This window comes from Marmota marmota, unplaced genomic scaffold (assembly GCF_001458135.2).
Source record: "Marmota marmota marmota unplaced genomic scaffold, marMar, whole genome shotgun sequence".
Taxonomy (NCBI): Eukaryota; Metazoa; Chordata; class Mammalia; order Rodentia; family Sciuridae; genus Marmota; species Marmota marmota.
Window position 1 is genome coordinate 24,723,952 of NW_026000240.1, and position 17,380 is coordinate 24,741,331.

The 17,380-nt window shown below is 45.8% G+C and overlaps 2 protein-coding genes and 1 pseudogene across 4 annotated transcripts in view; 2 read left to right on the forward strand and 1 right to left on the reverse strand.

The window, feature by feature from the left end:
* Nucleotides 1–7,929, reverse strand: part of Mrps22 (mitochondrial ribosomal protein S22) — a 14,873-nt gene extending 6,944 nt beyond the window's left edge. The window contains exons 1-4 of one of the 2 annotated variants that reach the window (XM_015486994.2): nt 7,714–7,929; nt 4,945–5,108; nt 3,711–3,875; nt 1,736–1,879 (exon numbers count right to left, since the gene is read on the reverse strand). In XM_015486994.2, the coding sequence (XP_015342480.1) occupies nt 1,736–1,879; nt 3,711–3,875; nt 4,945–5,108; nt 7,714–7,885 (645 nt within the window). In that variant the 5' untranslated portion in view covers nt 7,886–7,929. Of the gene's footprint in view, nt 1–1,735; nt 1,880–3,710; nt 3,876–4,944; nt 5,112–7,713 lie in introns of both variants that reach the window. The other variant, XM_015486993.2, reaches the window with a different exon arrangement.
* Copb2 (COPI coat complex subunit beta 2) overlaps nt 1–16,712 on the forward strand; it is a 63,345-nt gene extending 46,633 nt beyond the window's left edge. Inside the window, exons 20-23 of one of the 2 annotated variants that reach the window (XM_048794386.1) lie at nt 820–825; nt 7,982–7,993; nt 13,418–13,421; nt 16,698–16,712. In XM_048794386.1, the coding sequence (XP_048650343.1) occupies nt 820–825; nt 7,982–7,993; nt 13,418–13,421; nt 16,698–16,699 (24 nt within the window). In that variant the 3' untranslated portion in view covers nt 16,700–16,712. The remainder of the gene's footprint in view (nt 1–819; nt 826–7,981; nt 7,994–13,417; nt 13,422–16,697) is intronic. The other variant, XM_048794384.1, reaches the window with a different exon arrangement.
* On the forward strand, nt 105–805 carry LOC107143357 (annotated as a pseudogene).
* Nucleotides 16,713–17,380: the final 668 nt, after the last annotated feature.

A 17,380-nucleotide genomic window follows, 5' to 3' on the forward strand; every position in this document is an offset into this window, starting at 1 on the left:
CCCTTCCCCTTCCCGCCTGCTCCCCTTTTCCCCTCATTTTGCGCCTGCAGTTTTTGGCTTCACCCCCACCAGTGACCAAAGACTTGACCAAAGTCCAGCTCCCCATAACACTGCTTGACATGAACACCAGTGTGATTGGAGGTGGATTAAATGTCACTCTCACCATTCAGTTACTTATGCATGGAAAGGAAGCTGGCAGTATCATCGGAAAGAAAGGAGAATCGGTTAAGAAGATGTGCGAGGAGAGTGGTGCACGTATCAATATCTCAGAAGGGAATTGTCCTGAGAGAATTATCACTTTGGCTGGACCCACTAATGCCATCTTCAAAGCCTTTGCTATGATCATTGACAAACTGGAAGAGGACATCAGCAGCTCTATGACCAATAGCACAGCTGCCAGTAGACCCCAGGTCACTCTGAGGCTGGTGGTCCCTGCTAGTCAGTGTGGCTCTCTCATTGGAAAAGGTAGTTGCAAGATTAAGGAAATACGAGAAAGCACAGAGGCTCAAGTCCAGGTGGCAGGGGATATGCTCCCCAATTCAACTGAGTGGGCCAACACAATCCATCATTAAGTGTGTCAAACAGATCTGCTTGGTCATGTTGGAGACTCGCCCAGTCCCCCCAAAAAGGCGTGACCATCCCGTACCGGCCCAAGCCGTCAAGTTCTCCAGTCATCTTTGCAGGTGGTCAGGACAGGTACAGCACAGGCAGCGACAGTGCGAGCTTTCCCCAAACCACCCCGTCAATGTTTCTCAACCCTGACCTGGAGGGACCACCTCTAGAGGCCTATACTATTCAAGGATAGTATGCCATTCACAGCCAGATGTGACCAAGCTACACCAGTTGGCAATGCAACAGTTTCATTTTCCTATGACCCATGGCAACACTGGATTCAGTGCAGGTTTGGATGCATCTGCTCAGACTACTTCTCATGAACTCACCATTCCAAACAATTTGTTTGGCTGCATAACTGGGTGTCAAGGAGCCAAAATCAATGAGATCGGTCAGATGTTTGGGGCACAGATCAAAATTGCAAACCCAGTGGAAGGATCTACTGATAGGCAGGTTATCATCACTGGATCTGCTGCCAGCATTAGCCTGGCTCAGTATCTAATCAACGTCAGGCTTTCCTCGGAGACGGGTGGCATGGGGAGCAGCTAGAACAGATTCATCCATAATCCCTTTCTGCTGTTCACCACCACCCATGATCCATCTGGGTAGTTTCTGAACAGTCAGCAATTCCAAGTTTAAAATAGTTTGTAAATTTTCAGTTTCTACACACTTTATCATCCACTCGTGATTTTTTTAAAGCGTTTTAATTCCTTTCTCTATTCAGCTGTTAATGCTGAGATCCATATTTAGTTTTATAAGCTTCTCCTTTTTTTTTGTTTGTTTGTTTTTGGCTCATGAATTTTTCTGTTTGTCATGGAAATGTAAGAGTGGACTATTAATACATTTCAGTTTAGTTCTGTAATGTCAGGAATTTTTCAAAAAAATTAAAAGATGGACTGGAAAAAAAAAAGAGTCATAAAGAAACAATGGGGCTAATTGTCACACACCTAGATTCAAATCCCAGCTGCACCAATTATAAGAGAAAGAGAAAAAAACCCTAGTCAAGTTATCATTAGACATTTACCTTTGTTTATCAACACTAAGATACCAGATAGAACTAGAGCCAACTGGTTCAACAAATCATCACCACTGAGTCTACAATATAAAACACAATTTACCTTACCTTAAGGTTTTCTTCCTTGAAAATTACTGGTGGCAAAATTCTTCGACCTTCTTTTGGAAAATAAACTTGTATCATCCGGTCCCGTTCTTCCCAAGAGGCTTTGCGTAGTGTGCCACTTGGTTCTCTGACAACAATAAAACGCTCCTGAATTAGAAAACATGATCAAGGATGAATTGTTTAGGCTTATATTTAGTTCCTGTGTCCCACTAAGTCCATTATAAGAACAGTTTGCAATCAGCAATACAAAATGCAAGTTGGAAACATAAAACACAATAGGTACATAGGAGTTCATGATCATTTTAAACTGCAAAGACTTTGGCAAGGTTTGATACTTCCTTTGCTAATCATTGCTGTGCATCTATTAGAAATTTAAAATTTATGAATACCAACTACAGTGCTAACATGGATTCAATACATAAAATGGTTCAAACTAAAACTGATTCAAGATTCATCTAAATCAATTTTAGAGATAAAAAAAATGCTAAAAAACCTTTTCAAATTATTTCATTTCCCCATTCCAAAGTTTCATCTAAATAGATTTTAACACTTTATGATCTATGTTAAAAGTCTCTGAGGTAAAAGGAACAAACCCAAGAATGTTAATTGTTAATTCTACACTTCTGTGACTCCTCATATTGGCATTAGATGTATATATATATATCAGAAAGACTGACTGGTCCATCTGCTTCTGGTCTCTTTACTCTGCCAAGAGCCAAATCCCAAACCACGGGATCACTTCCTCTGAATTCCACCCATTGTTTGTACCATTCAACTGGCAATTTATGTGTACAAGATTCTTGGCACTTCTCAGATATTACATAACTGGACAAGGGCAGGAAGATGTGTGATGAGTTACAAAGACATACACAGAACTTTGCACATTGCTGGTAACTGATACACACCCAATCAATGTATAAATTAACCAGACGGTACTGACTCTTACAATTCCAGGGGTATAAGAATCTCTGAGGATAAAATAATTAAAACTTTCATCAAATACTGCAAATAGAAAAAAAAAATAGCAGATGTCAATATAATAATTTTTCCTCAAAAGAATTTTGGTAATTTGAGTAACCAGAATTAAGTTTCTTTTTTTCAAGTTATTAAAATGTTCCCACAACCAGCAAAATTAAATTGCAAACATAAATTAAAACACCACAACACAAAGACATTAATTCAAATGAAATTCTGTGATTCCCATTCAAGTCAGTTGCAGATGGCTAGTGCAGACATGCACACAGCTGAAATCTTGTCTTCAAGCCATAATCATATATGATCAAAGAATGAGTAATATGAGGTCATCTTTCAAACTCAGCATTCTGAAGTACTCTAGTGTATTTTGTGGGCTGAACTGAAAGTTATTTTTTTTTTAGTTCTTTACTTATAAGGCCCAGATACAAAATTGATATATTTTTTAAAAATCAGAGTGTTCTTTTAAATTGGCAATCAAGGGAAGAGAAACCAGAGAATAAAAACAGAAGCAGTGATGTCTGAAAATTACCTAAGAAACATCTGTCGCTCTTACTGAAAATGCTGTAAAGTAAAAATCCACTGGGAAGTCTGAGTTTCTTGGCACCATGGAATACGCAGGGTGGAAAAAGGCCTTCTTCTTAAAAGGCTTCAGCAAAGGAGAGCAATACATCTTAGGCCAAATGCACTTCCTTTTCTCACTGTCCTGTAGGTTTTGTCCACTTGTGGTGTGTGGTGGGTTTCTGTCTATTTACAACTTGTTCTGTCTCAGCATACCTGATTCTTTGCAGTCAATCTGAAATATACTCAACCCATAACTGGTAGGGAAATGGTAACATGGGTTGGTCTGCATTTCTTTTCTCCTTATATTGTTTCTTCCAAAAGGTCTCACCTAGTCACAGGAATTCTAGTTTTAAAGCATCAGACAGAACCAGGTCACATCATTCCTCAAATCCATCTCCGCATAGTATTTCAAAGATCAATTTGCAATTAGACATATACTCACCCGGTGTGGTATGTTATATGATATATCAGTAAACACATATTTGGCTGTTTCTATTCCTTCCAAGATCTTATCTTCAGCTAACACGTCATTTATTGGTGTTCGTTCTTCCAAAACTGGTGGCATTTTTAATCGCACTTTGGCTGCTTCAACTGCCTTTCTGGTAGCCTAATGAAATAAGACACAAGATTACAGACCAAAGGATGATCTGACAAAAGCAGAAACTAATAAAGAAAAAGACTAAAGACTGCAAAGAAAAAAAGCTATAGCAATAACATAGTGAGTAAAAAGCCAAACTTGGATTCATGGGCCCTGCCTTTTCCTGCGGTGTGACCAGGCAGGCGCGCCCATAGGCTTAGCCATTATCACACCAGCAAAAGAGTGGTGAGACAACACCAGGCTATAAAAGCTTCTTGATTCAGAGGAGGCATTTATCAGGTGCTTACTATGTGTCAGATATTGTTCCAACAGGCTTAATATATTTGGCTCACAATGCCCACACTTTCCTGTTATCTAAGTGCTACTGTTATCTCCATTTCATGGAAAAGAAAACAGATGTTAAGTAAACTGTTAGAAAGTTCTGGCACTGGGATTTGAACCCAGGAAATTCAACTTCAGAGCCCACACTCTTAACCCCTGACAACACCGCTTTTTGCCACATTATTAAAGTGGATACCTCTGAGAGAAAAACAGGGGACTTTCACGGTACACAAAATATACTACTACTGGATATTTTAATTTCTTGCGACTATAAGCTACTTTTAAATGAGAAAGAAAAGCTTTACTGCTTCACATAGTCATACATCAAAGTGTATTTCACAAAGGTCTCAGTACCCATGGCTCCAGGAGGACACTGGTGCCTGGAGTAGGATGCTGCTCAGCAGGATCTCATAATTTCACCAAAGCTTCAGCCCCAAGGCAGCTCACAGCAGATGTTTCTCCAGGAAGGAAGCTGGAGCAGGCAGGAAAAAGGAAGGATACTCAGGCTGGTTTGGAGCAGAGAGGAGCCTCTGCTTGGAAACCCAGACCTGGCCCATATGCCCCAGTCTGTTCACTTTTGGCCACACTCCCACCTCCTCTCTACCTGCCTCCTCATAATTCTTTTCCCAATTTTGTGCCTGGTACCCGCTCACTGATGCATGTGGAAGAACAGTTATAAGAGTTTGTGGGGGCCTCTGGAAATCTTGTTTAATCCCTTAATGAAAGATATCCTACTAACATTCCTATGTTCACATACCTCTTCCAACTGTGCCTGGGTCATTAGCTTATAAGTTGGTGGTTTCAGCTCCTGTACAGCTGGCTTAAAAATCTTCTCCAAATTCAAGCCCGTCATCTTGATGAGGATACTTTGGACTTCCTCATCCATAAATGTAGGTTTCTTCATCTCTGAGCTACGAGACTCTGCTAAAATGGATTTCAGTACATAAGAAGCCAGCAAAAATGACAGGCCAACAAGACCTCTCAATAGAAAAGTTAACAAAAAAAAACCCATTAGTACAACATCTATCCCAGCAGTGCATAATACCTCTGAGATTCTTTCATTCATTCAAAATTTACTGAACATTTACTATGGTAAGGATGTGAATATAGACAAAACTGCCAAAAAGACATTCTAATATTGGGAACAACAGGAAAAAAATTAATGTTATATTAATAGTAGTAATGGTTGCTACCATATCCAGATTTGTCTTTTTCGAGGGCTTTTTTCTTTGTCAATGAATGGAACCTAGGGCCTCATGCACACTGAGCAAGGACTCTACTGCTGAGTTATATTCCTGGCCCTCAAATTTGTCTCCTAAAAGCCAGGCACAACATACATTTTTAGGAATGCTTACAACCCACAAAATAGGTACTGATATCCTTTTTTTTTTTTTTTAAATAAATGAGTATCCTAATGCTAACCCAAAGACAACTAGCTATTAAGTGACATGACCAGGATTTACCAACATCTGTCTGATACCAGGGTCCAGTAACTTCCCATTTAAATTCAACTCTGCCTCATGCAGTTCACCTTTCCCTTTGCCTCACTTCTTTTTCCATTTCCACAAGAAAAAGGAAAGAAAAAGCCATTTGTTCTCAGTCACTTCTTCCTCTGCTACTCCTAGTAGGGTTGGTTTCCTGAACTCTGAACTGTCCTTTTCTTCTTTCTCACATTCTCACTGAATGATCTCCTACATTCCTGTTACTTTAATCACACTTACACTCTAAAATCTGAAATCTCCAGCCAAGATCATCTTCCACCCACCTACTCAATGGACATCTCACATGCACTTCAATACTGCCAAATCAGAACTCATCAACTTCCTTGTTCCAAACCTGATTTTCCTACTTTTTCCTATCTCAGCACCATTCATGAAATCATGCAAGCCAGAAACCTAAATCACTCCCGGATTCTCCCTTATGTACCACATTCAGCCAAGAGCAGCAGTAAAAATAACAGTAATAGGGCTGGGGATGTGGCTCAAGTGGTAGCGCGCTCGCCTGGCATGCGTGCGGCCCGGGTTCAATCCTCAGTACCACATACAAAGTTGTTGTGTCCGCTGAAAACTAAGAAATAAATATTAAAAATTCTTTTAAAAAAAAAAATAATAATAACAGTAATAATAACCACTAACATTTATTAAATATTCACTATGTACCAGTACTTACTGAGCTAAGTACTTTACATATTTAGCACATTTGATCCTCACAACAATCCTATGAGGTAAATATAATAATTATCTCCGTTTTACAAAAAAAGAACATTGATACAAACATGACCTGCTATACCCCATAAATCTTTCTGTAATCCTCCATTTCCCCCTATCATATGCTGCCTCCTTTCTGGCCTCACTGAAAAACATTCTCTACAGAGATTACTTAAGAGAAATATCTTAAAAATGTAATCAAAATGACTCTCAAGTTTAAAATTCACCTGTGGCTTCCAACATCATTCAGGAAAAAAAGCTAAGGTGGTTTGCTTATTTCACTGTGTGCCCCACTAGATGACGTGCTTTCTGAAGAACAAAGCTGTCTTTTGCTCATCTCTGGCACCCACAGCGCCTTTAGAGTGTCCAACACATATAGACTCTCAGCACTACTCTCTCCTCAATCTCACCCACTCATCCAACTTCAGTTACCATTTTAATTTGATGTTCCTAGCTATATACTTAACCCTTGAATCTCTAAGGCATCTCAAATTTAATAGTCTAAAACCGCCTTCCTTCCCATTTCCTCACCTCATCTATACCTGCACTGCCCCCCACCACCACCCCAAACAGAAACATCCTACAATTAATATTCTCCATCTTGGTATAAATTTTTTTTCAAAACTTTTTTTTTTTTTTTTTTTTTAGTTGTTGATGGACTTTTATTTTACTTACTTGTATGTGGTGCCTCACACATGCTAGGCAAGCGCTCTTCCACTGAGCTACAGTCCCAGCCCATCTTGGTATAAATTTAACTAATCAAGCCAGAAACTTGAGAAACAATTTTTCCTTTTAGACCTAGATCCTAAGGCCATAACCAAGTCTTATCAACCCTACCTCCAAAGTGAGTTCCCAAAATACCTGTTCAATCCCTTCTCTGGACTTTGCTTATGCTGTCCTTCTGCTGGGAAGATTGTCTCCTCCTCAGCACAGCTGGCCCGCCAGGTGTCGGCTTTGGTAGTGCTCTCCAGGGACCCACTCCAGCCCTTTCAACTAGTTTGAATGCCTCACTGTGGGCGTCCTTATCACAGCCCGGGTCACAGATCACTCACTGCCAATTCCTCGCTGGGCTGGGATCCTCAGGGGAGCGTCCTTGACAGCCTTAGCTTACTCCATGCCATAAGCTTAGCAGCGCGCTTGGCACCGAGCAGGGCTCCGGCACGGCGGGTTGCGTAAATAAGCCTGGGAGGCTGATGATAAACCCGGCAAAGAACTACGGAAGCCGACTAGGCTGAGAATGCACCGAGGGAAGACTCGCAGGGGCCGCCGTTCTAGGCCTCCCAGGAGAAGCCCTAGCAGACGTCTGGCGGGTCACTTACCGGCCTCGGAGCTGAGCCGGCGGCACAGCAGCCTCACCGCGGAAGGCTGAGGTAGCGGCTGGAGCGGAGTATCGGGCTGGGGCTGGGTTCGGGCTCGGACACAGACCCGTTCGGTTCCCCGAGAACCTGTCAGAAGCCTCCAGAAAGGAACAGACATTCTGAGGGTCGCCATGATTATTGGAGGCTGCCTGCGCCGGAAGCAACTGTGATAAACTTCCGGTTCGCGCTCAGTGGGTGAGGCAGTCTGGGAAATGTAGTCTGGTTGGAGCCGAAGAGCGTCAGAAGCCATCTGGGCATTTATAGATTATTTTATGACTCTCCCTACGCGTGTAGCCAAAGTTCAGACTTACACTATTTTCGCTATGTGCTCGCTTTCCTGGGTGTTTTATTTATTTCCATGGTTCTAAATAACAAATTTAGGCTTTCTGCCCAAACCTTTTCTCCCATCTTTAGCTGGACTTCTCCATTCGAACTTTCTGCAAACACCCCATATCTAATGCCTGATCCTGCGCCTTGATTATCACTACCAAAAACTACAAAAACAACCTGTTCATACACTTTACTCCTATCTCATAACTACTCCTTTCCTTCAGAGTCTTTTTCACAATTCTTGATTATTTTACTCATTTATCTGCTTGCTTATTTTTCTCATCCCAGTAAAGCAAGAATTAGACAGGCAGTCAATATAGATAGGTAAATAGAGTCAGGCCGAATCAAGGAGGCCAATTTTGAGTGAGTCTGGGAAGCTGGAGATTGTCCCCTGAATGACTGAAATGTTAATTCCTTCAGAGCCCTTCCTCCATCCTTATCAAGAATCTGCCCCTGCTCCAACCGGTTGCTAAGGTGACCTGTCCCAGGTTGCCCCTCCCTACAGGGAGCTATAGGTTGTTAATTAATGTGTCCTGGGCTGCTCTTTCCTGCCCTTCACCCTTCGGCCTACCTGTTTCCCACCTTTTGGACATCCCACCCAGCATTCCTGGGCCTACTCATCTATGCGGGAAGGAGAAAGATAAGGGGAAGAGAGCAGGAGAACGAAAGGAAACCTAGGACATATGAAAAGGGCAGAACACCTCGCTTCTGGGGATACCAGAATACCAGCTATGGCCACCTTCTCCCTCCTGGGAGAAATCTACATTACCCTTTTAAAAATAAACCCTGCTTTATATGCTTGCCTTGGTGTGCTTCTCTAATGTTCAAACTTCAACATGTGAGGAAGTAGAACTCCTCACCGATAACCAGCAGTATCGCCATGAAGACAGTGACTGTACATATTTTATTGTAATATTCCCTAACCTGGGCCATCTATGTGCACAGCAAATGTTTGTTGAATGAATTAATGAATCTGTTATGTTCCTTCCCAACTGTCAGGCTGTGCAGGTCTTATCCTTCCCTAGTCCTATCCTTCCCTAGTCTATGCTTAGTGTAAAGCAGAAAAGGGCACGCAAGGCCAAGAACTATGGAACAAGAATAAGGCACCAAAAGGAGTTTTATTGGGAAGGAGGGGGGCGCTCCCGGGTGAGGTTCACAAGGGCCAGGGAAGTCACACATGCTCCAGGCGAGAACAATACTGTTATAGGTCACTCCAGGTAGGAAGGCCCAGGCCAACTAAATTGTTACTACTGTTAGACCAGGACGCAAGAAAAGACCACTGACTCCAATTAAAATCAAATTAAAGCAAGCTTATTATTTCGACCGGCCGGGCTGCCTTTCCCTCCCAAAACGGCGGGAACAAGACAGCACCCCACCTTTCCTACAGCCCAGCTTTATAGCCCAGAAAGTTACACAAAGGGGGGTTACAGATAACAGAACTCTGACAAGCATCACACTAATGGTAGCTTACATTTTTTTGCTGGCCCCAACATCAGAATTTATGAGGACCATTAGAGCCTCAGAGAGGGTCGTTGTCTGGCCAGGGAAGGCCAATATTTATGAGGTGTCACTAAGTTTCAGAGAGGGCTGCTATCTGGTCAGAGAACCAGGCATGGGTGAGTTCAAGGCACGGGCAGGCATTCCAAGCAGGTTCAGAATTTGCAGTAATTTATAGTAAAGCCGAAATTATCTTTTCATGGCTTTGTGGCAAGATGGCTCCCAATTTTAATAAAAGATCAGGTTGGGTCTATCACTACCCTTAGTGGATTGGCCGAGTGGAGTTTAGGGGCTGAGTTTAAGGGCCTGGTCTCTTCAGCCAGGTGAAAAGTCCCCACCCATGGCCACCAAGGGATGGGGAGGGAGAGAGGAAGGGAAAGCTGTGGGTGGACATCCCCACCTCTTTGATGTTGCAGGGCACTGGTTTCATCTGGCTACTTCCTGCTGGGGGGGGGGTTGTCTAGGGAAGGTCGGAGTTGGAGGCTCATTGGGAAGATGGCTATAGGGGTGGAGGAGCATCTGATTTACCGCCACTGTGAGACTTTGCTGATGCAGTTTTGGATAAATCTGAGGAGTCAAGGAGCAACCATTAGCAAGACACAGATCATGAGGATGGGACCAACAATTGGACCCAACCAAGCAGCAAGGGCTGAGTTTCATCATCCTGGGAGGAGTGAGGTGGACTGCTGCTGCCTTCGTTTCAGTTCTTCACTCAGCCAAAGTAGCACATCGATGGCCAGTCTCGTTGATGTAATAGCAACATTCTTCCCTAAGGAATACACAGGTACCACTATTGTCAGCGGTGAGTAGGTCTAGGGCCCACCTGTTTTGGAGAGTGACCCATGCAAGCGATATTATTTGTCTTTGGAGAGATGCCAGGGAGTTGGCAGAGGTTTCGACCGCTAGCTGTAATTTTTCTTCAAGCTCTTTAGTTGTGGTTAAATTATAGCCTGATGCCCAGGCCCCAGTGCCTGAGGCGGCCAGGGACAAGGCAAGGGAAATGCCTATGATCACTGGAAGAAAGGCAGCCCATTTAGATCTAGTGGGTGGAGGCTCAAGGAGTGTTAGTTGAGGAACTAGGGTGACAGGGGTGCAGAAAGGAGTGGCAGTAGAAGAGTGGATGACTTTCGTCAACCTCTTATTATTGGGAGGACCCCATAATAGTCACGTTGCAACTGGGGATGGTTTGGGAGACATAGCAGATGGAAAGATTTTGCTGCTGCTGCAGGGGATTGTCAAAAGTGGGATCCCCATCAGAGGCAGAGAGGCATCACCCCCTTGGGAGATGTTAAGGGGAAAGGTCAGAGGGACCGTTGTTAAGGGGGGGGGGGGGCTATCCAGAGCAGCACACAGAAAACATTCAGAAATATTATTGACCCTAGAGTAGTTCAGGAGTTGTAACCCCTGATGTACAAGGGCCATCCATGTGAACAGGTCCCCCTTCTCTGCCTCGTGTGCCCCTGGCTGGTGAGTGAGGGCAGTTTCTTTCTGGAGGATTTATTGATGGAGCTAAGGAAATACTCAGGTGTAGGTGTGGAAAATCTTAACAGTTCCAGAGGAAGAACTGTCCCAGGCCTAGATGTTCAGCTTTCCCTCAACTCCTGCTGCCCAGAAATTGTCCCAGGGATCTCTGATGTTCAGATAGGTCCTACCTCCAGAATAGGTATTTAGGAATTGGGTTTGGGTGTTCTCTCTGAGCTTGTGCATGTTTCAGGAGGTTTGAGAACATCCTCCATATATATCTGGTAGGGACTTGCAGTACCGCTTGGTTTGGTCAAAGCAGAGGAGGGGCGCTCGGCCAGAAAGACTGAGGCCAGTTAATAGAATGGAGAGAGTTGTTTGGCAACCAGCAGGTTGGCAATCACTGGTTCCTAATGTCCGGGTCTTACCATCCCAGGTGCCTTGTACCTGGAAATGCCAGCGGTAGGGATTAGGCAGCGTCAGATTAGGCAGCGTCATTCGGGTCAGGGCACCTATAGGAACAAACTCAAGAGGAAAAGAAGCAGGAGGCCCACAGATGATCTGGAGTTGAGTGGGTCCCACCAATTGGGATGACCAGGACTTAGGTTCTGGGGCAAGCTTGAGCCGAGAAACATGATACCAAGAGGGGTGGCCTAATAGTTTGACTGATGTAGGGGTGGTGAGAATCATCATATGGGGTTCTATCCAGCACAGTTGGAGTGATCGAGGATGAAGTTCCTTTAAAAGGACAGAGTCTCCTGGTTGAAGTGGACCATCAGAAAGCACTACTTCTGCTGGGGCAGGAAGGTGGTAGTCCGCTTGTTCCTGGAGGAGGTTGCAGAGCAAGGTGAGATAAGATAGATATGAGGCCAGAAGTTGGGGTTGGATGGGAAGGTTGTGATCAATCAGGGAGGGGCAGCCATAGAGCAGTTTGAAGAGGGCTCTAGGGGCCACTCATAGGCTGCTCTGTGGCGATTGGCCCGACAGTTGAGCTTCCATCTACAAAAATTGTCAGGTCTTGTACCAGCGAGGGGTGGTCGAAGAGGCCTTCCTGAGGGCGTGCATAAGGCCTCAAGTACTTGAGGACCAGAGTGGGTAGGTGGGTGGGTAGAGCCAGACATTGGGAGAAGAGAAGCTGGGTTAAGGGGTGGAGAGGCACAGAGGGAAATGGTGGGGTTTTCAAAGAAAAGTAAATGAAACTCCTGAATTCGGGAGGGGCCCAGGCGGGAGAAAGATTTATGTCCGAAGAGGTCCTGAAGCCTATGGGTAGAAAAGACAGTCAAAGGTTGAAGGAGGGTCAACTGTAGAGATTCTTTGGTAAGTTCGGCTACCATTGCGAGGGCGTCCCAGGCAGGGCAGCCATCCCTGTACCGTAGAGTCGGGATGTTTAGAGAGATTTGCTGCAGGAGGTTCCAAGGGGCTGGGCCAGAAGACCAGCGGCAATCCCTTGTTTTTCATCTGTAAAAGGTGGAAGGGACAATTGGGGTTGGGTAGGGAGAGTGGAGGTGAGGAGATCAAAGCATCTCTGAGTTTGAGGAAAGATCGAGAGACCTGGGCTGGTGATGTCAACGGTCCAAATTGAATGTCTTTAGATGCCTGGTATAGGGGCTTGGCAAGAAGAGCAAAACTGGAAACCCAGTTGGAAGAATCCAGCGAGCCCCAAAAGTGAGAGGATCTGGTCTGCTGACTCAGGAGGCTGCAGTCTCCTAAGAACTTGGATTCTGTCTACAGGGAGGCTTTTGGAGGTAGGGGTTAGAAGAATGCCCAGGTAGGTAACCAAGGGAACTGAGAGTCGAGCTTTGGCTGGGGAAACTTGGTATCCTCGGGAACCTAAAAAGGTGAGTAGGTGGGCAGAGTGTTCCCGAGAAGTCTCTAAAGATGGGCTGCATAAGAGGAGGTCATCTACATATTGTAGGAGGGTACTGACTCCGAGATCACAGGAAGCTAAATCCTGGGCCAGCGCCTGTCCAAACAGGTGGGGACTATCCCAGAAGCCTCGAGGGAGGACAGTCCAGGTTAGTTGATGTGAGGTGAGGGTGTCAGGGTCCTCCCAGGTGAAAGCAAAGAGGAAGTAAGAATCTAGATGAAGCGGGACTGTGAAGGAGGCGTCTTTGAGATCTAGAACTGTGAAATGAGAGGTTGAGGGTGGTATGTGAGAGGAGGGCATAAGGGTTAGGGACCACTCTTGGTCAGGAGCTCCTGATGGTTTGCAGACAGGTAGGATCAGAGTGTTGCAGGGAGAGTCAATGGGAATAAGTTGATCTAGAAGTCCCTTGATGATGGGTTTGAGTCCCCTGCGGTGAGGGAGAGAAATGGGAAATTGAGGTCTAGAGGGGAACCTAGAGTCAGGCTTTAGCTGAATCTGCACAGGTTGATGGTGTGTTGCTATTACTGGTTTGGAGGTGTCCCAGACTTGGGGGATTACGAGGCCTGGTGGGAGGGGATGAGTGCTGGTGGGGGAGGGTGTCTACTATAATGGATTGAATCAAGGGGAGGAGGAATTCTGTAGTAGGGGGATGGGGTGAGAGCTGGAGGGTAACCCCCAAGAACTAGAGACATCTCATCCTAGGAGGGGAACTGAGCAGGAAGGGATAACTAAAAAGGAGTGGTAAAGAGATGTCCCTCTAAGGAGCACATCAGACTGGCCGTTTTCTTTGGGAAGGAGGGTGTTCCATCTATCCCCATGACCGAGATCTGGGAGGGATATAAAGGCCCAGAGTGGGCAGGCAAGACAGAATAGGTAGCCCCCGTGTCCACAAGGAATGTAATGGAGTTACCCCCTACCTAGTGTGTTACCCTGGGCTTGGCGAGGATTATGGGGGTCCTGAGTCACGGCTTCTTCAGTCATCAGCCAGTCCCAGAAGCTCAAGAGAAGGAACTACCTGCCTGGCCATACCCCCATGATGAGGCACTGGGGAGGGACTGGCCAGGGAACAGTCGCTTTTCCAATGTCCCAGCTGCTTGCAGCTGGGGCATGGCCAAAAGGGGGGCCATGGGTTAGGGCACTGGCAGGCCTAGTGGCCTTCTTGTCCTCATATGAAGCAGGCCCCAGGTGGGGCAGACTTCTGAGCACCCCTGGGAGCCCCAACAGGGGCCGGGGCTGGCCGCAGAGCTGCTATCAGGACTAGTGTCTGGAGCACCATCTTTTTTGTGTAAGCGGGCCTGCTGGCTGAGTTCAGCTGTTTCCTCAAGGGCACTGTAAACTTTAAAGGCCATTTTCATCAGATTTCTGATGGGGGCTTGGGGACCATCCTCAGCCCGCTTTAACTTTTTTTCTAATATTGGGGGCTGGCTGGGTGATAAAATGAGTGGCCCCCAGAGGGAGATTCAGGGTCTATTCTATTATAGAGAGCGAGGGCATCCATTAAGCCATTTAGGAACATTGCAGGATTCGCATCAGGCCCCTGGGGGACTTCTCTCAGTTTAAGGTTTAACAACCTTATTAGAAACTTCCTGTGTGCCTTCCAGCAGACACTGTATCATCTGGGCACAGTGGCATCGGCCCTGTCCATTTTGATAGTCCCAATCAGGATTGGTGTCGGGGACTGTGGCTGCACCTGCAGGCATGGTGTCATCGGTCTGCATGGTCCCGTGCAGCTACCTGGACTTAAGTGCGTTCATCTGGGGTAAGAGTGGAGGTAAGGATAACATGGACATTATGCCAAGTAAGGTCATGGGCTTGAGAAAGGTATTTAAATTATTTGATGTAAGTAGTGGGGTCAGCAGAAAAGGAGCCTAAGCGTTTTTCGATTTGGGAGAGGTCTTGTAAAGAAAAAGGGACATGAACTTGAACGATGCCCTCAGATCCTGCCACCTCACAGAGACGACAGAGAAGTTCAGGGTCTTGGGTCATTTGGTGAGACCTGGTACGGGCACTTATTGGGGAGGAGACAGGGGAGGGGGGGTGGTCTAACTCGGGTGGAGCGGATTCCAGATAAGGAGGAGGATCAGGATGGGAGGGTCTGGGGGGTGGTGAGGAGAGTGTCTCAGGAGGTTCAGTAAGCGGAGAGGGGTCAGGGTCAGGAGCAGAGGGGGACTTGGAAGGAGGAGTGTCTTTAGCAAGAAGGACTTGGAAAGTGGAACAGGTGGAGCAGAATGAGGGATGGGAGTGTAAATCCCAAAAGGCCTGAACATAAGGAACCTCTAACCACTTTTCCATCCATTGGCAGAAATTGTCCAAATCAGTGAGGGTTTTAAAATCAAAAGTCCCCTCAGGAGGCCATTTAGAGCCATTATCTCTTTAAAGTGTATTGTGGCCAGGCCACGGTGGAATAGAAAAGGAGCCATTTATGGCATTCCTGAGCGAGTCCCAATTTGGAAAAAATCATGTATAGACACCCCACGGGAGTTTTGGGGTCCAGAGTGGGCTCTGTGTTTCCCATGATCTTTCGACACCAGGGGGTGAGCAGGAAGGAAAAAGTTGTCCCAGTTACCTACTCTGCTCACAGGAGATCAAAGTGGCCTGGCCAGGGACTGAGAGAGACGTCTCTACAGTCCACTGGGGGCCCGGACGAGTCGGAAGGAAGAGTCCACACGGTGGTGATTTATGGACAGAGTCCCCACAAACGGGAGGGAGTCGAAATCAGAGAAAGGAACTTACCCCATGTCTGCTGGATCAGATCAGATGAGGGTGGGTGGTCTAGAGATCCCCAGACTGGTTCCTTTGACTTGTTCCTTCAGCAGAGAGGAGCAGCCTCAGCCTCTAAGAGTGGGGGGGCAGGGGCGGAGAGGCTGGAACTCCTCTGGGGTTTCCGGCATCAAATGCAAAACAGAAAAGGGCACCCAAGGCCAGGAACCACGGAACAAGAATAAGGCACCAAAAAGAGTTTTATTGGGGGTGGGGGACACTCCCGGGTGAGGTTCACTGGTCTGCAAAAGGGCGACGGAAAAGTAAATATCCAGTTGTGATAAGGGACAGAGTTGATGTAAGAAGCTTCTGGAAACTAAGTGTTAGTTGATGGGAAGGGGGCTTTGTGCTAAGTGCCAAGGAGTTTAAGGTGGCCAGAGTGCAGATAGGTTTTGGAGAGGGAATCAGAGGGACTTCCTACTTCTCTGCCTCTGTTTTTCTGAGCCATAGAAAACAAAAGGTCATTGGTTGAGAAGAAGTAGGGTTGTGTTGGAAGCTAAGAAGCCTGGAGTATCCGCTGGGACCTGGGCACATGGCTGAGATGCAGCCCACCAAGAGGTGGGACAGGTTGTAGCAGTGCAGATGTGGAACTAGGATCTAATGGCCAAGAAATTATTTCTGATAACTCCAGAGAAAGAGGGAGACCATCTGAAGACGTGCTTGGAAGACTGCAAGGCTGTGTCTGACAGATAAAATTTGGACGGGGAGGGAGAGAGACATGACAAACCACACACCCTTCCCTCTCAGAGCACACCATCTTCTCATTAGCCTTGTGAGTCTTCATGGCAAATTGATGAGGCAGACAAAGCAGTCACCATCCTCTGTGTGCCTAAGCCAAGGCTCTTAGCTTAAGGACTTTGCCTAGGACCACCCAATTTATTCAATACAGAGATGAGGCAAAACTCTGGGGTCCCCAGCAACTATTATGATAGAAAAATCTGTTTTGCATGTGTCATATGGGGAAAAGAAAAACACTGAAACTTCCAGAAATCATATAGATGGTCTTCTGGGCTAGAATGTGACCCCAAAGAGGGAAGGAGTGTGGGGATAGATGAGTCAGTTCTTCCACTCCCGGAGTTATCTATCTCCAATTTTCCACATGACACTATCTCTTTTCTTCTGAGAGTAGCCACTGAACTACAGCTCTACCCCAAAGTGAACACTCAAAATGAAAAATCATTGCCAGAGGCCAAGGCCACATGGGTCTGGGATGACAGATTGACCCTCCATCCTATAGCACAGGGACATAAATGTCAAAGAGCCAGCAAAGAGGCTGGCTTTTTGCTGCCACCCCAGCAGCCCCCACAGTGACTTGAGCCCAAAGTAACTGCCCCCATGCCATGGCCCTTGTGGATATAATTTGTAATAGATGGCACTTGGCTCCCAGCTCCCAATAGCTGGCTGCTGTCAGGTTTGGTATGTGGAACATTTTGTCTGAGAGACACGTTGGCCTGGGTTGAAAGTAATTCCCATCATCTCAGAACCGGGTGGCCTGTCAGGAGGTTATTTTTCAATTCAATCTGGACTCAGGAAGTCCTTCGGACTGAGAGCTGTTATTTTCAAAGGTTAATAAGCCCATCAGAAATTTCTTTCATGGGAAAATGTGATACATCTGATTGGCCAGACTTGCCTAAAGACCCCCACCCCAGATCAAGAGCCTGAGCATAATTTCACTTTAGACTTAAGACTTCAGTGCTCTGAAGATTTCTGGGG